The 19,962-nt window shown below is 44.3% G+C and overlaps 1 protein-coding gene across 1 annotated transcript in view; it reads right to left on the reverse strand.

Moving 5' to 3' along the window:
* Positions 1-3,815: 3,815 nt before the first annotated feature.
* kcnq5a (potassium voltage-gated channel, KQT-like subfamily, member 5a) overlaps positions 3,816-19,962 on the reverse strand; it is an 89,621-nt gene continuing 73,474 nt past the window's right edge. The window contains exons 8-15 of the mRNA XM_070977594.1: positions 18,911-19,005; positions 18,226-18,252; positions 13,568-13,809; positions 11,910-12,018; positions 8,672-8,803; positions 8,108-8,224; positions 5,173-5,299; positions 3,816-4,901 (exon numbers count right to left, since the gene is read on the reverse strand). Coding sequence (XP_070833695.1) covers positions 3,816-4,901; positions 5,173-5,299; positions 8,108-8,224; positions 8,672-8,803; positions 11,910-12,018; positions 13,568-13,809; positions 18,226-18,252; positions 18,911-19,005 — 1,935 coding nt within the window. The remainder of the gene's footprint in view (positions 4,902-5,172; positions 5,300-8,107; positions 8,225-8,671; positions 8,804-11,909; positions 12,019-13,567; positions 13,810-18,225; positions 18,253-18,910; positions 19,006-19,962) is intronic.

Consider the following 19,962-nt stretch of genomic DNA (forward strand, 5'->3'; position numbering starts at 1 on the left):
TTTAAATTTGGCTCTCCACCTGGAAGTTAGCTACACCCCAAACCGCAATTAGCTAACTGTCCAGCTGTCAATCATGTCGCCTTCACGTCCTCTCTTGCAGCTCATACTTCCGCCATTATGATTTTCGATAGATTTTGACCACATTTTTTATTAATGAGGTATCCATAAATAAGGAATTTAACTAATTGAAATTGAAATAAACATAGCACAAAAATATGGAAAGATCTCCCAAAAATCTTAGACACCACCCTACGATTTACATCCACTGTCCACCACTCTGAACATGTAAAGTCCCCCTTCCAAAAAGGCAACATAACCGTGTGCCCTCCAAGAAATCTCATTGCTAAAAGAAAAAGACACCAAAACAGTTTAGTTAATTTGTACTTTATTAATGAATAATAAAATTATTTTTGCATTTCTCATCCAGAGAACATAATGTGCACTTTAATAAATTAATTTCAAAGAAATAATAATGTTAACATTATCAAGCTTTAAGGCCAGTTGTGTAATAAATTACTGTTCAAGCAGTAGAGAAATGGTATTATTAGCCATCCAAGCCACATAAAGTCTGTGGCTACAGCTACATGACTTATGTGAACTGGATGCCCAAAATGAGCAGTTTGACTTCAACTATACAGTATGCTATAGGCTGTAGGCAAACAAGACCTTTATAGCCCTGTGAAGAAAAAAATGAACAATTTTTATATGCAAGAAAGGCACCCTGAAGCAATTTACAGACTGCAAAAATGAGCATGTTTTATGAGGGGAATAATCCATCCAGTGTCCCAACAGGCTGAGTCCATGGGCTTTCCTCATTATTCAGTATTTGTTCGATTTCTTTGCTTCAAAGTAACAGTTCTGTCTGGCCTCTTTTCATATGCAGCAAAACTCAATCAACAACTGCAACAAATCTATTCCAATATGAAGCAGTAAACTACCATGTCACATTTTCAGGCTCCTCAGACTCATTAACAACTGTGCTTTCATGTGGATAATATCATACCACAACAACTCCTGCATGGGCTGTAGAGGATTTAAAACTCAATCTACAACTGTTTACAACTGTCATTTGTTAGTGGATAATACTTGTTATAGTCTACTACAGAATGTTAACTGGCTAAGCAATGCACTTACTCACCATTCAAAACAAAGGGAATATAACTGGAGAACAATGATGACTAAAGACCGTCATCAACACATTAAAATACATTTTTAAGACTGCTGTGACTGCATACCCCTTAAGATGTAAACATGCAAACACAAATGGTGAACGAAAATTACGATGGCTGACAGTTTTGTGCATCATACTGATGATCTGCAAGCAGGATGGCAATGAAAATAATACCAGGTGTAGTGTTAGGACAGTGCCATTTAAGACACTCGCAACACACAATGTTTCATAAGTGAAAACATTTTTTTTTAAAATCTGAATATGGACTAAATGCACCAAAAGCAGAAATACGTCCACTTGAGTAATTCTTAAGCTTATTACAATTTTCCCCAGATGGTTAACTATTGTAATTATGGTTGATGTGATGAGGAGGAAGTGCGTGCGTATTCAAAATCCTTGCAACTTATACATGATTTTGGAGAGATTAAAGAAGCCATGCATAAAACAAATCTTAATCTCAATCTCAGATGAGACTGTAGTTTGTGTAGTAAAGCTCCCTTGAGCTGAAGTCACAGAAAATATCAATTCGGATCTTGTAGTGACTACGGGGCATATTTTTCTCATCTGTCCTATTTTATCATGAGAACATGTATTTTTGACACTGTCAGCAGCAGAATGGGTAAAGTAACAGCATGCACTCAACAGTGCACGTACAGCATGTTATCATGGGCTCCTCAGGTGAATCCAAACTAACCTGTTATGTTATAACTGGAGTCTGTGCATTGCACATTTCACCCTGTATCACCACACCGTATCGAGTGTCGCTCCGGACTGGGAGGAGGAATTAAGGTCAGCCCAGCAGCCTTCAATCATTACTGATACACGAGGTGCAACCAGCACCCAGTTAAAAGATTAAGAGGGTTTGTCCAAAAGAAAAAAAATCATTAAATGACCTTAATTACATTTGTCATAAAATTTAATAGTAAGTGGGTTATTCATATAAGTGGAAGTACAAGTTTTAACTACGTTCAAATTAGTTCAAATTAGAATATAATAACGTTCATACAGGCAGACTTTGTTTGTAGCTTTTTGTTGAAGGTTTGGAGGAAACGTTACTTTCACATGCACAACGACATCCAGGCCACCAGCGAGTGTGTGGCCGCTCTTCACTTCAAGCATTGCAACAGCTCAGACATGCAGTGTCTCATGCTCGGCTGGAAAAGCCCACTTGATAAGCCTCCCGCAATTCAGCATTCAGGCCGTTCAAAACTAACTCTCCAAGCCACTATCTAAACCACATGGGGCACAGTCACCTGTCTCCAGTGACTGCCGGAGGGCCCTTCTTCTTTGCTGCATCTGGATTGACTGACCTCTCGTCGACAGGCGAAACAAAGCGACCGTACAAACATTAACCAACATTTCTGTGGTTGAAGAAGATGAACAGAGCGAGATGCTTCTGATCAGGATACATGCTGAGGGTTTGACCTTTGACTCTTTTAATAATTCAGCTATTCCCATCAAACCACCCATTATTCACCCTTCATTCATTGTTTTTGGAAACAGTCCATGCAGTGATATGTATGAAAGCATAAGGAAACGATGACATTTTACATTGCCAAAGACAGACTTTGAGTAAGGGGAGCGAGCGACTCCCCTCCTCTTCCGACAAAGTCTCTGAATACAAGCACTTGTATGAAAAAATAAGTCCGTCTCGTCTTTGTTGAGTCGGCTCTCCTCAGAGTACTCAGTGTTGGCGTGTGTCCTGTGTGTGTGTGTGTGTGTGTGTGTGTGTGTGTGTGTGTGTGTGTGTGTGTGTGTGATGTGATGTGCATGTACCTGTGTGCTGGTTTCACCACATGCTAAGAAAGACGTGGTTGACCTCTAGTTTCCAGTGGCTTGTTTGAGGTTCAACTCCACTTTTGACTTTTGTAAATTACTACTTTTAGCTCTATATGGTCTCATTTAATCTGTGATGGTCAGGGCAGGTGGGATGTCCTCTGATTTCCACACTGAAAGCTTACACTCCCTCTTCTTCAGTGAGCCCAAACCAGGTTGTCTGGTTCAGCTAATTAACATTACTCACAGGTATTTTTGTCATAAACCAAATTATTTGAGCTGCTTCTACACTCTAGCAGGCAGGTGTCAGGCTGCAGGCTCAGATATTTTTATACCCTATCCTGAATGTATAGCTTTTTTAACAACAAATCGTCTTATACATGAAAAGTATCACCCTTATTTGTATAAAATTAATAAAATTAACCATTTCAGAGTATCTCTGGATGAAGACCAAAGCAATTTCTCTTACAGGAAGGTTGTTGTATTTGTGTGTTGTTTGAGTATTTTGTCTCATATGAATATGCCCACTTTCATATATATTTTACACATCATTGTACTTTCTTTTTCCTTCTGATAATTTTAGTACTGCACATTAAGAATATAACATCAGAAAATATGTATGCAAATGGAGATAATCACATGAGACAGAATGGAAAAGCATCGTATGTCCATACACAAGGCAATGGCTGGACATTAAAATAATCTGTTTAGTGTAAAAATACGATAAAAGTGGCTTCCCCAAAAACTGTGTGTACTTACAGTATGCAAACGTGTGTGTGTGTGTGTGTGTGTGTGTGTGTGTGTGTGTGTGTGTGTGTGTGTGTGTGTGTGTGTGTGTGTGTGTGTGTGTGTGTGTGTGTGTGTGTGGTTATGCCAGCTGTATGTGTGGGGACTGACTGAGAAACTCTGAGTTTCCCTTGGGGTGAGGTGGAGCCTCCTCCACAGTCTGTAAAATGTCTGAGGGGCCGGCAGGTCCCTGGGACAGGAAGTTGAAATGTTCTTCCGCTGGCTCTAGTTTGCACTCGCTAATGAAGAGTTCGGCTCCATCCCAGTTGCTGAGGACGCCGTGGGCGTTGCCACGTTCGCTACTGTTGCTGCTGCTGCTGTTGTTGAGCGCTGAGGAGAGACCAGTGGCACGGTTGGTCAAAGGCTGGCTGAGATTGTGCACGGAGACGGATTTCCCGAGACCACCTCCCCAGTCTGAAGGCGTTCCGTCCGGGCTAGATGAGAGAAGCAACAGGGGGTTGACCTCCAGGCTCATGTGCCTCCTCCAGACCCCCTCAGATTTCAAGCTAGGCTTCCCCCGCAGCTGCACGCTCCCCTGGGCAGGGCCTGCCTCACTGTCCCCTTCCTGGTCAGCGTCCTCACTGGATCCCACAACTACAGAGGGACCCAAGCCGCCCTCATCCACGGCCACTTCACCTGTCATATCATCTGGGACGGGGTCAGCGGGGCATCGGTGGTGGGAGGGGTGCACCATGGGGGGCAGCCGGAGGGTGAAACTGCCTGTTGAGGCAGGTGGGGGCGGCAGGTCAGGGAAATGTGCTCTTTTGGAGGTACCATTAGGGGTGACCAAAGTTGGGTAGGGGCTGTCAGGAGGCAGCAGGGGCGATGGGGAGAGGGAGGCTGTGGACGGGGGGTAGGATGGAGGAGCTGAGTCTGGGGGGCCGTCATCATCGGCCGGTGCCAGGATGAGGCGCAGGCCTCGCGGGTTGGCGCTAAGAGAATGGCGTATGCCCCTGCTGTTATCTCCTCCGCCTCCAGCTGGATCGCCTCCCTGAGGAGAAGGGCCGTCCCTGCTGATGATGGAGGTCTGGTAGTCCGAGTTGTGGTGCTGGTGGTTGTCCAGCTCGAACAAAGGCAGGGACGAGAGGGTGAGTGCTGAGGGGCCTTTCTGCAGGACTTGGCGGTAAACGTCCAGCAAAGAGTCCAACTTTGATTCAATGGAAGTTACCTGCAACCAAAAGAAGACAATGAGCCAGTGAGAAGAGGCGAAAGGAGAGCGAGACCGAGCGAGAGACTGAAGCTTAAAGGTCCGGTGTATGTTTCTACGGTAGCCCAGGACAGACAAACCAAACTCTGACTCTAATTCCCAACTCACTGGTATTGATCACCAGCCCAAATCATCTCCCTGCAGATATATCTTTAACATTGCTGGACAATGAAATGCTGCAGTTCTAAAGAAAAGTGCTGATGTAGTTTCTTTTCTCTTTTCCTTAACTCACCTGTCTCTCCACTTTACACACACGTCCCAGCATGCTCATGCCCTCCAGCGAATCTCCATCTGGGTGCAGTTTGTCCCTCACTTTCTTATCCACAGGAATCTGACCTTTTCCCAGGATCTGATCCACCCTGATACACACATACATACTGGTGTTAACATACGAGAAAATAATGATGATGCAACATTAGTGGGCACCCAAGCCTCATTTCAGGTTATCCCAAGTCAGGCAACAAACCTAAAGCAGCAGCAGGGTGTTAAGATTAGGGTTAGTAAAACACATGACACGGCTGCATAACTGCTCTTATATGAAAACTCTGTATCTTTCATGGGTTTCATGGAATTTCACAAATGAAAACAAACATGCACCAAAAGAAAAAGAAAAATCACAAGTCATGAGGAGAAAGAGCGCAATCACAAGTCATTTATGAGCACTACATCTCAAAATCAGGCATAGAAACGCAAAGTAAACATCATCCTGTTGCTGTCGGCTGAAAACATCTCAAGCTTGAAACTGCATTTCTGAGTTTAAAGAAAACCATCAGAGCAAGTCTTCAAAAAACCCACACAGGATTATCCTTCATCTTAAAATACCAGCACAAACATAGAAATTCTCATTATGTTTGAAGACATTTTAAACCAAGTGAGATGCTACGTGCATCTCCTTAACACTGCAATAATGATGAATTAGTGAAGTTAATAAAGTTTGCACATCCCTAACATGCGTCTATTAAGGAGAGGCTAACAGCCAGGAACACCACACACACATTATTCTGCCTTATCTACCACAAAACAGGTGAATTAACAAGTGCACACAAGTTAGCAACGTTCACACGCAATGACGTTTCCCTTTTCTGTTGATGGGAAAAGGAAACTGAGGACGGGATCTAGAGTCACAAACGGGGGTGATATGCTGGGGCTTGTGTGTGTACACGTTAGGCCACATTTGAATTAAGTCCAAACGTTTGTGTGTCAGACCTGGTTAATGAAAACCTCACCAGATGAGCGGAGATCAACGCGTTAGAGTGATTCAAATGTCTAATGCGCTGTCTCCGTCCATCTGGTGCCATACAAGTTAACAGATTTCACAGTCAGTCGGGGACTGTTGGGAGGGACGTCGTGGACACCACAGGGGCAGCTAGTGGGATTCTACTGCAGGTAAAACTGAAATGAAGTGAAACGAAAGTAACCCAGATCCAGGAAGCTTCCTCCTGTGGTTGGTGTAATAATAGTGCAGGGCAGGAGAGGACATGTTCCTGGCTCGGCTACTCAGGCTGGGACCAGAGCCCACTGCACTGGCCAGTCTGGAGACAGGAGAAAGACTGGGTCAGATACTCTCTCTCTCTCACACACTCACACACTCACACACACACACACACACACACACACACACACACACACACACACACACACACACACACACACTAAAGCATGAAGCACAGCTGTACAAATGAACAAATCCATTCTGATACCAACTGACCATAAATAACGCCGACATGTAGATAAACACAGAGGATGTGAAGGAAAAGTAAACATCTCACAGACCCGAAAGGCTGATTCTGATAATGGTCACGCTTTGTTTTCTAATACATATTTTCAATTTGATCACGTATTGAGTCTTAATCCCACATTTATATTCATGTCAAGGCAGAAGAGTTTATAAAACAGCAATTAGACTGTGATGAGTCACAGTCGATGGTACAGATTTCCTCTCATTTAATGAAATCATACAAAATCAAAGCATCAGTATTTTCTTGTTATAACACTGGCCCTCAGGTTTGCTTCTCTGTTTCTATTCTCAGGGAGAAAACCTGTGAAAATGCAATATTCATAAAGATGACCGACATTTTCAAACTCTAATGGCCGAGCTGAGGTTCTTTAAATGCATCACTCAGGTGTTCTGTGTGTATCTACAGCCTCTGACACACGTCATACCAACACTCAGACACAGAAAACGAGCACTGTGTTATCCCCCCGGACGGCACCAGCACCGCTTCTCATTCCGCACGGCAAACACTAGATGGCAGTCAATACCAAGAGCTAAAACAACCCTGCTTTTAACAAACACGCCTTGAAAATGTGAAAGTCCCAGTCCAAAACTGCATCAGTCAAATGCTTCAGATTTGCTTTCACAAAAAGACTTTTGGTAGAAGAACGGAAAGCCTCTATATGCGTCTTAAAGCTGCAGACGGCTGGACGATCAATCATGCATCTAACATGATAAATGGAGTTTTAGGAGTTCAAATAAATTTTGGATTGGAGCTTTTACATAAAGTTAGTGCTGAGTAGCTTGTCTTTTGTCTACAGTCACCTTCAGTATGTTATCTGACAACATCTTCCAGTCAGATGAGGTCCTCAAGGTGCCCAAATCAAGATTATCTCACAGTTCCCAGAGTGAAATTCATGAATATGTGTTAGATTACCTTCCACCAATTAAAGGATCACTTAAAAAATGTGGTAGAAAAAGTGACCGATGCTTGTTTCTTAACGCACATCACTGAAGCTGAGTGCATCAGTTTTTTATCAAAAACTTGAGATTTATCTTTTTTTCTTGAAATCTTTGTCGATAATCCATTGCTTGAGCTCCTTGATGACCTCTACAGTCAGACCTGAGTCAAACAGCCAGTTTGATCATTTTTTTATGTTTAAACTTACCACATATTGCCTCAGATTCAGTAAACCCCACCTCTCTGAAAGCAGACTAAAACTATTAAAATATCACTTCCTGGCACTTTCAACCAATTTTGTCCAAATACAGAAGGCAAGTGCGCTGAAATGAAAGCCTCTCTATTAAATTTATATGGGCGACTCATGTGAGTAATTTTCTGATAGACGGAAAAGTGAATGCACGCTGCTTGACCCAGGTGTGACATCATCGAGGTTTGGTTATGTTAGCGAGGAAGCAGGTGGCGAGCGGATCGGGACAGGGGAGGTCTAACCCCGGCGCAGACTGTTTCCTCCGGGCTTGGCTGTAATATAAATGCAGAGAGGGAGAGGAAAAGGTCTTGACGCGGCTGCTGAAAGGCCTCGGAGGGGGACCCACTACAGTGTCTAGTCTGGGAGAGAGAGGGGGACACATATACATATACAGTACAAACACACAGACTGGGTCAAAAAGACAGAGGTGGAAGTGAGATCAAGGTCAAAGTCGGTTACATTCATTTCAAAGGATTATCTGTAGAGCTATGGCCTCTGTAGAACGAGCAGGAACAGCAGCAACATTGGCTGCAACATCCAAATATGCAAGTCGTTGGTAAAGAATAAAACCTCTTAAAGGAGCTTATAATTAACAAATAATAAATATGAAGATAAGAGCAAGTAAAGAAGGGGCAGAACATTACCCAAGTGCATACAGAACGATGATTTTCAGACAAACCAGTTCTGTGGGATTTTGCTTTTTAAAAGTGTGTGTGTGTGTGTGTGTGTGTGTGTGTGTGTGTGTGTGTGTGTGTGTGTGTGTGTGTGTGTGTGTGTGTGTGTGTGTGTCTCCAGTGCGTCCTGACCTGGTCTGAAGGCTCTTGATGCGACAGAGCATGTCCAGGTGTCCTGCAGAGTACTGCTCTATGACATCCTTCACGTCGTACGGACGCAGTGTCTCCTTAAACTTCTTTTTTGCCACGTGGAACTTCATGATCCTACACACACACACACACACACACACACACACACACACACACACACACACACACACAAACAAACAAACAAACAGACACACACACGAAGACAAACACAAACAAAGCAAAAAGAGTGAGAGAGACGGCCAGGGAGAGGGATGCTGAATTAAGTCACAGGAGGCTTGAAAAATAAGGATGCAATCACTGCAAATAACCACTAGATGGCAGCAGCAACTATGGGAACTCCAGGGGACAATCCTCGACAGTTTCACTTGTTGATCTTTCCATTATAAAGGAAACATTATCAAAATCTCAAATGCCTCGAGGAGTGTCTAGCGGGAAACTAAAGTTCCCTGCTTCTCTTGTCAAATCCATAACAACCAAAATTAATGTCTCTGAAACTTGAGCGTAATCCTCTGTCTCCTCCTGTTTGGTGAGCAGAGCCACTGCTGGGCGAATAATATTGATACAGGTAAGGGGATCTAGGTACTCGGTGCATCTGGATTCCCTGGTGGCTCCTGCTTTTCTCCAGTTGCCTGTTTTTCTCACTGTCGAAATGGAAACAACGGTGACAGATGACCCTCTGTAATAACAGTCCTGACAGCGAAGGGGGTGTCCAGCCCTCAACCCGACACCCTGGGAAAGCCCTGGGCCCTGGCTGCCCGCGGAGGAGGCGTGCTGGGTGTGCAGGCGAGCCGCGATAGGGTGGCAGTGTGGATCTTTGTGTGTGTGAGAGAGAGTGTGGAGACACAGAGGGGCTGGTGATGGACGGGTTTTGACTGATCAGCTCAGTTCCTATGCAGGTTAAAGTCTCATCATGTTGCATCTAAACCAGCAAATATGATAATATATATATCTTATATAGAAATACGTTAAAGACACAACGTGTTTGTGAAAAAATGTACGACTTAGTAACAGATGTGTAAGCGTATATTGCCAGCGTTTCACTCTGAGTGTGCAGATGGGACAGCTTATTTATAGAAAATAATTTGTGGTCCATATGGGCAACATCTGTTCATGTGTTGAGAATATTAGTGTTACATTAAGATTTAAATGCATGTCAGTCCATATATTAGTCTCTTTAATAATCTATCTTGAGTAGAATCAAGGCCGGATCAATTCTGTGTCAGACAGGTGATTTAAGTGTGGAAGAGGAAGAAAAATGGAGAGCGAATTTAAAAAAAGTGAGATCAGAAAAGGGAACATTTTCAATAACTGCTCATTTTCTCAGGAGACTCAGGAGCTAATGCCATTAATGAAGGAGGATCAGTAGGTGCAAGACAGCAGATCACAGTGACCTTGGCTTCCATCTTGCATTACAATTTCCAACCTTTCATATGTGACGCAGCACTGTCCTTCACGCTGCTGAATCCAGGAAAACAGCTGATATCTGTCTCTTCACTACATGAGAACGGTCAAAATCAGTAAAAAAAAAAAAATCAGGAAGGCATCTGAACTCTTATTAAGCTGCAGAACATTACAGCAACTGGGCACCAAAATCAATTTTCTCAGCAGCCTGTAATTTTCTGATGGAAAACCTGCGTTCCTGAACGGTTGAAGTGACCATTTTTACGCTGAAAAATACGCCGAGGGTGAAAAGAAGCGGTGGAGTGAGAGAATCAGTTGGCGCCAGTTGGATAAACATTCACTCACGGGGTGCCGGTGCCAGTGTAAGAGAGCAGGGTGTGCTGAAACACCTACACACACATTCGTTCACACACACACACACACACACACACACACACACACACACAAAACAACAAACTGTGCAGGGCTGCTCGAAACCCCCCGCAGACAAACCCTGAAGCCCAGCGGCAGGTCATATGGATAAAGACAGAGAGAGAAAGCTTGAACCAAACATCATGTGAATCCTGCTCTCATGGGTGAAGGTGTGTTTTTTACATGTACGGTGCAGCGAAGACAGACAGGTCTGTGTTTGTGCATGGATTCAGTTCACTCCCTGGAAACTGTAGAGCGAGGGGATGGATGAGGACTGAGGGGTGTCAAGCTAAAAAACTACAAACAAAACCCCAAAAAAACAGCCATAATGTGGGATGAGCTGCAACTTGTTTGGATGCATGAAACCAAACTAAAAAAGCAGGAATACACTGGTGGACCGCTCACACAGTGAAATGAAGTCGAGTCCTGCACACTGAATCATTCATGAACTTTCTGATCAATAGAAACAGATCATAAACAGCCTGTACAGAAGGACGGACGGCCGATACGTGAGACGTGATGCGACTTCAAGATTGAATCACGCATACGATACAAAAACAAGCATCAGAAAGGGAGGAGGCAGCAATCAACAGATTGTCAATAGGTAGCTACAGCTGATCAGAACTGACCCAGGAGAGGAGGACGGGCTTCGATCGTGACAAAAATGTGTCGCTCTGAGACATTCAGTCCATGGTGATTGAAAATAAAATATTCTGAAACAAAGTATAAATACTGAGAGATAAAGGGATAGTTTGACATTTTGGGAAATGTGCTTGTTTGTACGGTTAATATGAATCAACAGCCAGTTAGCGTAGCTTAGCTTACAGTAGCTTAGAAATGGGAGACAGCTGGGGCAGCTCTGTGAAAAGGAAACAAAACACACCCATCAGGACGTCTAAAACTCACTAATTAACACGCCAGGAAGTCACAGCTCATGAGTAAGAAATAGTCTGGTCACCATTTCCGCTTGTTTCTAGTGTTTATGCTAAGCTAAGCTAACCAGCTGCTAGCGGCAGCTGTGTAATATTTACCGCACAGACATCCCTTTAAGAAGGAGGCAACAAATGATCAGGATCAGGAAAACGGGCCCCGACTGACGGCAGGTCCTGACGTCGTTTCAGGACGATAGTTTTCAGTTAAAAGCTTATTTTTGAGCGCAAACTGCGACTAACTCCCCCTTCTGTGTCGTCTCAGTAATAGTATTTCTTTCATGCATTCATATGAAACAAAGAGTACGATTCTCCCAGTGAGAAACTGGGATTCAAGTGTGCAAATGTTGTTGGTCTTTTTCACAGTGAATCCTCCATCACCGCTCCTCAGACGTTTCTAAGATTCTGGCGATTTCCAGGTGTTTTGGAAAAGAGCATCAGCTGAAAGGCCCGAAATGTAAAGTGCAACTGGATCTCACCTGACAGCTCTGATGACAGCCTTGAGGGGAGCCGATAGGTCCTCCACCGTGACATCACAATGGCAGCCTCTCTCATCAAAGGAGTCCTCTGTGGTCATGCCCGTGTCCACTGAGGAGACAGACCGCCGTTTCATCAATAAATGTAGCCCCATGAAAAATCATTTCCAGTCTTTTAACTCGTAAAACACTCCGTGCGTAGCAGGTCCTGACAGGAGTCTTCAAGAATTCTTCAAACTGATACTATTTTGGCTTTTAGGAGGTGAAAATTTATGCCCTGCTTGGATGGGATCTTTGGGAATGAGCAGCGTTTTGCCAGCTCAGCTATGTAAGGTGAGAGAAGAGGGTATATATATCCTTAATACTGCCAATAATTATGAGAGTGGAAGACACGGACAGAAAGACAGACGCAGGAAAAAGAGACAGAGGACCTGAAAAGCATAGGGGAAGAGGCAGAGAGCGTGTGAATAATGATAGAGAGGTTATGAAATCAGCTCAAATAAATGATACGGGGGAATAAGAGGAGAAACAGGAGTGCTATTAAAACAGCCAGCAATCTCATTTATTACTGTAGTGCAGGAGTTTCTGGGAAATGTGAGGCAACACGCTGTTGCACATGTACTGTGTGCAGGTACACTATTTTAGGTCATAACAATGAATTCATGCTCCCTTCAAAGTGCAAAAAGCAAGAAAGTAAGTAAGTGTGTAACTCGAGTCTGTTAAGAGTTTTCCTAAAATGAAACACATCCACCTGGATAATGAACATAAACGTATGACAATTCGTCAAATATACACAAGCAAAAACTGCAGGAGCTGGGCTTCACTGAAGAAGCTGATGTGTGACATCTCGTACTTCTGTGCACCAATCAGAATTCACTACATCATCAGATCAGTCAAACCTGATCAAACCACACCTGCACAGTCCCAGTGAAGCAGATGCTCTGCGTCTGTTCTAAACTCTGGTTGTTCCATTTTCAGCCCTGAATATTGAAATTCTCAGAGAATCAGTTAAGATTTGAAGTTTTTGGAGGCTTTAAAGATTTATTATCTGAGCTCTTGTGATTGTTTTTATGAATTCTTGTTATTGATTGACTGTCGGTCGTCTGACTCCAGGCTATAGTTTCTTTCTGTGGTGTTTTCTTGTACACTGGTTGTATTGATTCTGTGTGTAAATCTTCTCTAAATTAGAGTTCTCGATTAATACTTAAACATAGATTTTCTCTGCCTGTCTGAGAAGCTCCACGTTGTCCGAACAAATCACAACCTGTATATAATCTGAAACTTGTTCCAGCTCTTCAATGAATGAGAAATATTCAAACCCAAGACAGATTTTTTTTTCCATTAAATGCACCTTTAGATCAAATGGAAATATTCTAATCAACTTGTTTAGATGATCATGCACAATTTTGTGCAGCCTGACACATGAAACCTTAAGGATCTCCACTTGAATATACAATAAATTTCTATGCATTTGCACAAAGGCTGGCTGCACAGCATGTGTCTGTGATGACTGGCTCACTGTTCAGTTTATGAGATTAAATAAAGCTGCTGTATGTAGGGTATAAAATGGCAAACTGTGCTGAAAAGGGTCATTCGCCAAACGCTGCGTTGAGCTGTTGCCATTTACAGTAAGACCGACGTACACACACTGCGTGTCTCACCATCTGGGACAGCAGAGCGAGTCTGACTCTTCAACCTCAGCGACGGCCTAAAGCGGGTCCGGTCGTTGAAGCTCCAGCTCTTCTGCACTTTGGCCGGGCTCCCGCCCATCAGCTCGGCGCCTCCCACCACCTCGTTGCCAGGGGAACAGCGTTGGCGGTCGCTGATGGACGTCTGCCTGCTCTTCATGCTCTGACCCCGAGGACTCGCCATCCGGACCCGCTCCTTAAAACTCAACTTCTGACTGCAGGGAGGGAAATAAGGAGAGGAGAGGGAGGCAAAGAGAGGGGGGTGAAGGGAAACAGAGGGAGCAAGAGTAATGGCAGTGAGGAAGAGCAGGGGAGGGAAGAGGAGAGGGGCAATCGGGGTAAGTGAGTTAAGGATGGAGTGTGTGGCAGAGGTCGGGGGTTGATGGAGAGACAGACACAAGGAGAGAGAAAAAAGGGATGCTGTCAACACCTATTTCCCCTCGGAGAGTGAGGAGAGTTCAGAGCGCAGACACAGGGCAGTGTTCTGTCTCTTCCTTCAGCCCAAACATCATCCATCCAGCTGACATGCCCAAAACACCCGAACACAGCCAGACTGCCCGCCAAGCCACCACGACTAACCTCCAGAGCTGGATCCTGAAGCGCCGCAAGCCTCAGCCCGTCGCCTGATAATCTACTCACGGATTCTCTCTCCAAAACAGAGTTAATGAGATCTTTAAAGGCGATACCTCGAGCACGGTAACATTAATACATCACCACCACGTTCGTTTTGAGACTACCTTAAACAAATGAGACCATTATTGAGAGAAGCCTCAACGTGGAGTTTTCCATTGCTAGATTTTCCTTTTCTTTTCTTTTTTGAGTTTTTGTACTCAAGAGCAAAGGAGCTAAATCTTTCCGGGACTGTGGCTGCAAACCACTTCCAGCATGTGAATCAGTGCAGATTATGAAATCCAAAGAGCCGAAGATCCAACAGGAAGCGACAAGGTTGATCAAAAATGTGGTTTGAATCTGTTTTAGTCTCAATTGTTCACTGCATATATCTGCGGATTGAAGTATAAATACTACTGTATTACGATAAAAATCACAGAATTAATCTTATCATTGTCGATCTGTGTCTTCCTCTATCACTGGATTTTCTTCAGCTTCAACACATAAGACATAATGTCAGCCGCTTTATAACAGCGGGAAAGAAAAAAGCTTTTATCCGCATGATGTTTGGACGTTTTCAGCGCGGTTGGTGGGGACGCAGTACGTTCTCATTCACTGACACTCGCTGCAGTAAACCATTATGTTGCCGAGGCAAATAGACCAGCATGCAATGCAGCAGACCAAAGAAAGAGAGATGCAGGGTTCCAACATATTTTCCATGCCACAGTTTCACATTTTTAGCGTGTATATTTCAAAACCTTTAAAGACCTTGTGTGTTATTTCTGTTCATTTGCTGATTTCCCACCTACACCTGAGCAGAAACCTTGTTTCCAGCACATAGTTATACATTTTCTCCAGTGTTCAGGGCAGTAGATACTGAAACAAGCACAAATCCTTTCTTTAAAACAGCAGATAAGGCTGAACACATCTTAATAATACTTTTATTACCATTCTTTGCAGCTCTTATGGATAAAAATGACTGAAAAGAGAAGCAGTGATGCACTGAGCATGCGACAAAGCTTACAACCCAAATCTGTATTCTGACATGTGCATGACTATGGTATATGCTGTCAGGGCATCATTTACGGTAAACTGGGTCCAGCCCCATGATTGCTCATTTTATTTCAACCCCTTTGGACTACAGCCGATAGAAACTCCTCAAAATGACCAACGTCTGCTCCCATGAATGTAGAGAAACAAAAGATACTCATGTGGCTGGACTCAGAACAGTTTCTGGGCAGGGTGGGGACATTTTAGGTGGGCTAGGAGGCACAAATGAATAAAAAAATATATATAAAATAAAGGGGAATTTGGACTTTGTAGCTTTTTATTTTTTGCTGGTGCCAATCCATAAATTGGTAGTAGACTCTGCCTTTTAAAGCTGAGTCTACTTTCAGAGTGTAGATACCATTTTCGGTGGAATTCCCCTTTAATTTCTAACATGGGAACAAAGTCTTTGCTTGCATTCGACAGGCAGCAGGCAGCAGCTCTCGTCCTTCGTGGGATAAACGGGATTGAGGAGGGAGGTAAGAAGGAAGTTAAGTTTGTTTTCTTTGTTCTCCTCCATGCTATTAGTCAGTCATTCCCACAGGTAAATGTTGCTAAGGGCAGGGCAGAGAGGATGCTGGGTAGTACTGTAGGTACCTCCTATATTTCCGCGTATACCTTCTGAAGAGCCTCCCATTACTGAGACCCTTACTAGAGCGAAGGAGGGAGAGACGGATGGAGGAGGGGATGGAGAGGAGAGGAGGAAGGACATTAAAAGAGGAGTTCAGCAGAGGAAGGAGAAGAGAAATTCTCTGCTGTCAATATTGATGCAAAGTAAACACACAGAGAAAGGACAGGGGACATATTTCAGGGGAGGATGGGAATGAGTGGGCGGGGATGTGCTGGAAGGTAAACCCACCTGAACTCTCCGACACGCTTCATAATGGTGCCATCACACTAAAGGTTAGGTCCGTTTAAAGCATCGCTCCTGCTCGTGTCCAACCTGGACTCTATTCTTTCCAACAAATTTGACCAAACGAGAAACTATTTACATTTTCTCGACCGGGTTTGCCTCAAATGTCTCGACTACGCCTGCGGTGTTGTGTAAAGTAGCGCCTGACAAAAAGCTAAAGCTGTCTGGCCAACGCGACGCTAAAAATCAGGCTGCGTTCACATTCAATTTGGTGTTGTTTAAATCAGCTCTGGTGTGTTTCCCAGCTCAGTCTGGCTTGCTTAGTTTGGTGCGAATGCTGTTATTTGAGCCCTGCGGTGGATTAAACAGCACTCTTACCAACACAAACACATGTACAGTAAGTGCAGCATAATTTGGAATAAAGCCTGTCTGATTTTCCCATAAGGCAGCAGGCGAAGCCCGCTCAGGTTTGAACACGCCCTCAGCTGATGACAAACAGTGTCCAGGTTGAAAGAAGCGCGAGAAAAAGTGCGAATCATTTGTTTATTACTGCTGATATTGATCGCTCACTCAGTTTACCCTTTTCCTACCACATCACTGGGCTTGAACTAAACTGTACCAGAAGGTGCAAACACACACACACCTGCCTGCACATAAGCTCCACATTAAAGCCCCATTATCCTTTATTCCATGTTGCCTCTCACTGCCAATATCCAGCACGCACTCAGCATGATGCCCACTGTGGCACTTTGCGGTGCACCAAATGTTTACTACTGCTGGTGTTTACAAGTCTGCTTAAACGAAAACCGCCACCCGTTTACCACGGCACCCACCGCCGCCGAGCAGCCGACAGTCTGTAAAACCACTAATAACACGCAGGGCTGTGTGTTCTCGTGGTGGAGGGGAACACACAGAAAAGAAACGGTGCCATAAAAGAGGGCATAATTATGGTTTCACGAGTGCAAATTGGACTGGCCGTAAGAAAAGTTTCTAAGAAAGGAAAGGCTAATTAAATGCAGGCCTTTAAACAGAAGGATTTCTGGGGGATGAATGCTGTCGTGGATGCGACAAAGCCTAATTAAATGCTGTTTTGTTTAAGGATGAGAAGCATGTTTGTTTGTGTGTTTGACTGAGAGAATAAACTTATGCTTTATGTGTGTGTATGTGTGTGTGTGGTGGTCTTAAGTTTAAATGCCTCAGAGGCTGCTGACTCAATATAAGGCCCCCGAATGTTTCCAAAGAAGTGCTGCACTGTAAAAACTATACTAGCATAATTAAACTCACAAATCTCTGTCTTCTTCCCCTCTCTGAAATCCCCTATCTCCCCTCCCCTCCCCTCCCCCTCCTCCCCCTTTTTCAACTTCGCTCTGTCTCTCCTAGACTTGTGTTTGATGAGTTATATAAATACCATCCCAATGGAAAAAGTGCGTCATGGTACAGACATGGTACAGACTCCTGTCTTGGAGCTGCGCACACACACACGCACACGCGTGCGCACACACACGCTGAACAAAGACAGAGGAGCCCATCACCCTTCCCTGCCTGAGAGTCAAGTGCAGAGGCAGTGGAAGGAAAAGGATGGAGACGCGCAGGGAAAGCTGGAAAAGTGAGGTCAGGGAGTGTGAAATAAAGAAAGGAGAAGAAAGGCGGGAAGGACTGCACATCGCACCTTTGCAAGAGGTCATCTAAAAGCAGCTGTTCTAGTTCTTCATCGCTCAGTCTACTTAATCAATAACTACTTGAGCAGAGCAGCTGGGAGAACGTATTAGAAACCACTAAGCAACTCCTGAACACACCTCATTACTACTATTCATTTTATATGTGATCGCACTGCAGCGTACCAATGAATCAATATTTCCCAACCCTGTGATGGCGTCTTCAATCGATCCTCAGTATAGAATCACTAATCATTCACTGTCACCTGGTGAATCTGTAACCAAACAATGAACTAAAACAATTGATTAAACAAGCCCACAAATCAGATACGAGCAGTTTGAAAGATGTTATGAAAACATGTAATTTAATCATGAAGGCATCACATGTGGAGTGTGTGTGTGGGTGTGTGTGTGTGTGTGTGTGGGTGTGTGTGTCTTTGGAGGAATAAGCTGAAAGTCGTACAAACCTGTTAGTGGTCTCGCCCTGCTCTTTCCTTCAAGGGTTAGTGGGATAAAGAGGTGGAGACAAAGGGAGAGAAATCAGTATTCCAGCAGATTTAAACAGCATTGTACAGACGTTTCTAGTCATGGATATGGGAGGCATCAAGCCAAAAGGAAACAAAGAGAGAGACTTCAGAGAGGTTAATTATGTCCAAGCACATGCAAGCTATGGCCGTGCACAGTGAGGGTTAAGCGTCCAGATCAGAATGGGAAGAACCTAAAAGTTAGTGAACCGCTGAACTTGAAGAAATGCCACAACTGAATTTTGTTTGGAGCTGAATTACGTCAGCATTTAATGAGCTTTAAAGCAGATAAAAACCTGAATGAACACCATGCCGTATCAGTGTGAAATGCTTATTATCGCTGAGTTTGTTTTCTCTTCCCGCACATTTCACTTCCAGTGTGCCATTCAGCAAGGCATTTGACTGTCTGAGGGGTGTCACTGAGCATGCGCGCTAAGCAAACAGTCCCTGATTGGGGAAAAAGAAGGTACGCTCATGAAAGGGTGGCTGTGAAGCTGCAGAACAGTGAGTCATACGGTGGGAAAAAAAAGAGTTGAAGCTGCACTGATGAAGATGAGCTGAGGAGGAAGAGGAGGAGGAGGGCTGAGCAGCAGCAGCCATGTTTGTAAGCCTGTAAGTTGTTACCTACTTGGCGGGGCTGCAGGTATGCAACGCCTTCAAATGAGGCTTCCAGGTAGCAATGGAAACCGAGTTCTCATCAGCAGCATAACTACGCCAGACACACTACGTGCAGAGTCGACAGGACAGATCAAATAATGATAAATGAAACGATTAACGGGGTAAAGTGTGGGAGGACAAAGGAGGTGAGGGAGGAACGTATAAGTCGGGTAGGAAGTGAGAGAAGGAAGGTGAGGAGGGAAGAAAGAAAAAGCTGATTAGTTTTTGTTGGGTAATGTTGATGCATTGTGGACGGGGGGTTGTCGGAGGGTGCGGGGGGCTGTGATGGTGGTGGTGGTGCTGGTGGTGGTGGAGGTGGGGATACATGCCTGAGGGGGGGGAGGGCGCTTTGGTAGTGGTGCCAGGTGGCTCTGAGGTAGGGACGAGCACCGTCGGTGGAGTACAGACGCCAAGCCGCCTGGGTGGAGGAGGGAGCAGAGATGGACGGGACGCGCACACATTCACATGTACACACACGCACGAACACACGAACGTGACACAGAGGGGCAATGGCACAGAAATGGTGAGGAGACAGGGAGTGAGATATGTGTGAACATGTAACATACACAAGGCGTTTTAGGAGGTGTAGCCGGCTGGCAGCCATATCGGAGGTCCTCAGCGTGGAGGTGAAGATCTTTGCTTATCAAAGTTAGCTTCTTTTAAGAATGGCCACCATCTATCCCAAAGATTAACCGAAAGGTCGCTCACCTGCGTCGCTCTGGAAGGCAAAGACAGCTTATTTTGACTTTAAATTTAAATCTAAAAACCGGCCAAACGCTCAGCGACTATGAGCAAGTTAAAGGCTGGCTGTGACGGATGAGTTACATTTAGCAAATAGAACCCAGATGGACTTATTAGTCATGTTTGCTTTGCTAAACGGACTTGCCGATCCAGTTATGTGGCAAATGATATCTGAAGCTTGACTGAGTGCAGCATGCAACTCCAGTGTGCTTGCTGAGTGTCTGCATTACAGACATGTATGACCTGCATGTACAGTCTGAGCAGTAATCCTCACTGGGAAAC

Source organism: Chaetodon trifascialis, chromosome 13, assembly GCF_039877785.1.
Source record: "Chaetodon trifascialis isolate fChaTrf1 chromosome 13, fChaTrf1.hap1, whole genome shotgun sequence".
NCBI lineage: Eukaryota > Metazoa > Chordata > Actinopteri > Chaetodontiformes > Chaetodontidae > Chaetodon > Chaetodon trifascialis.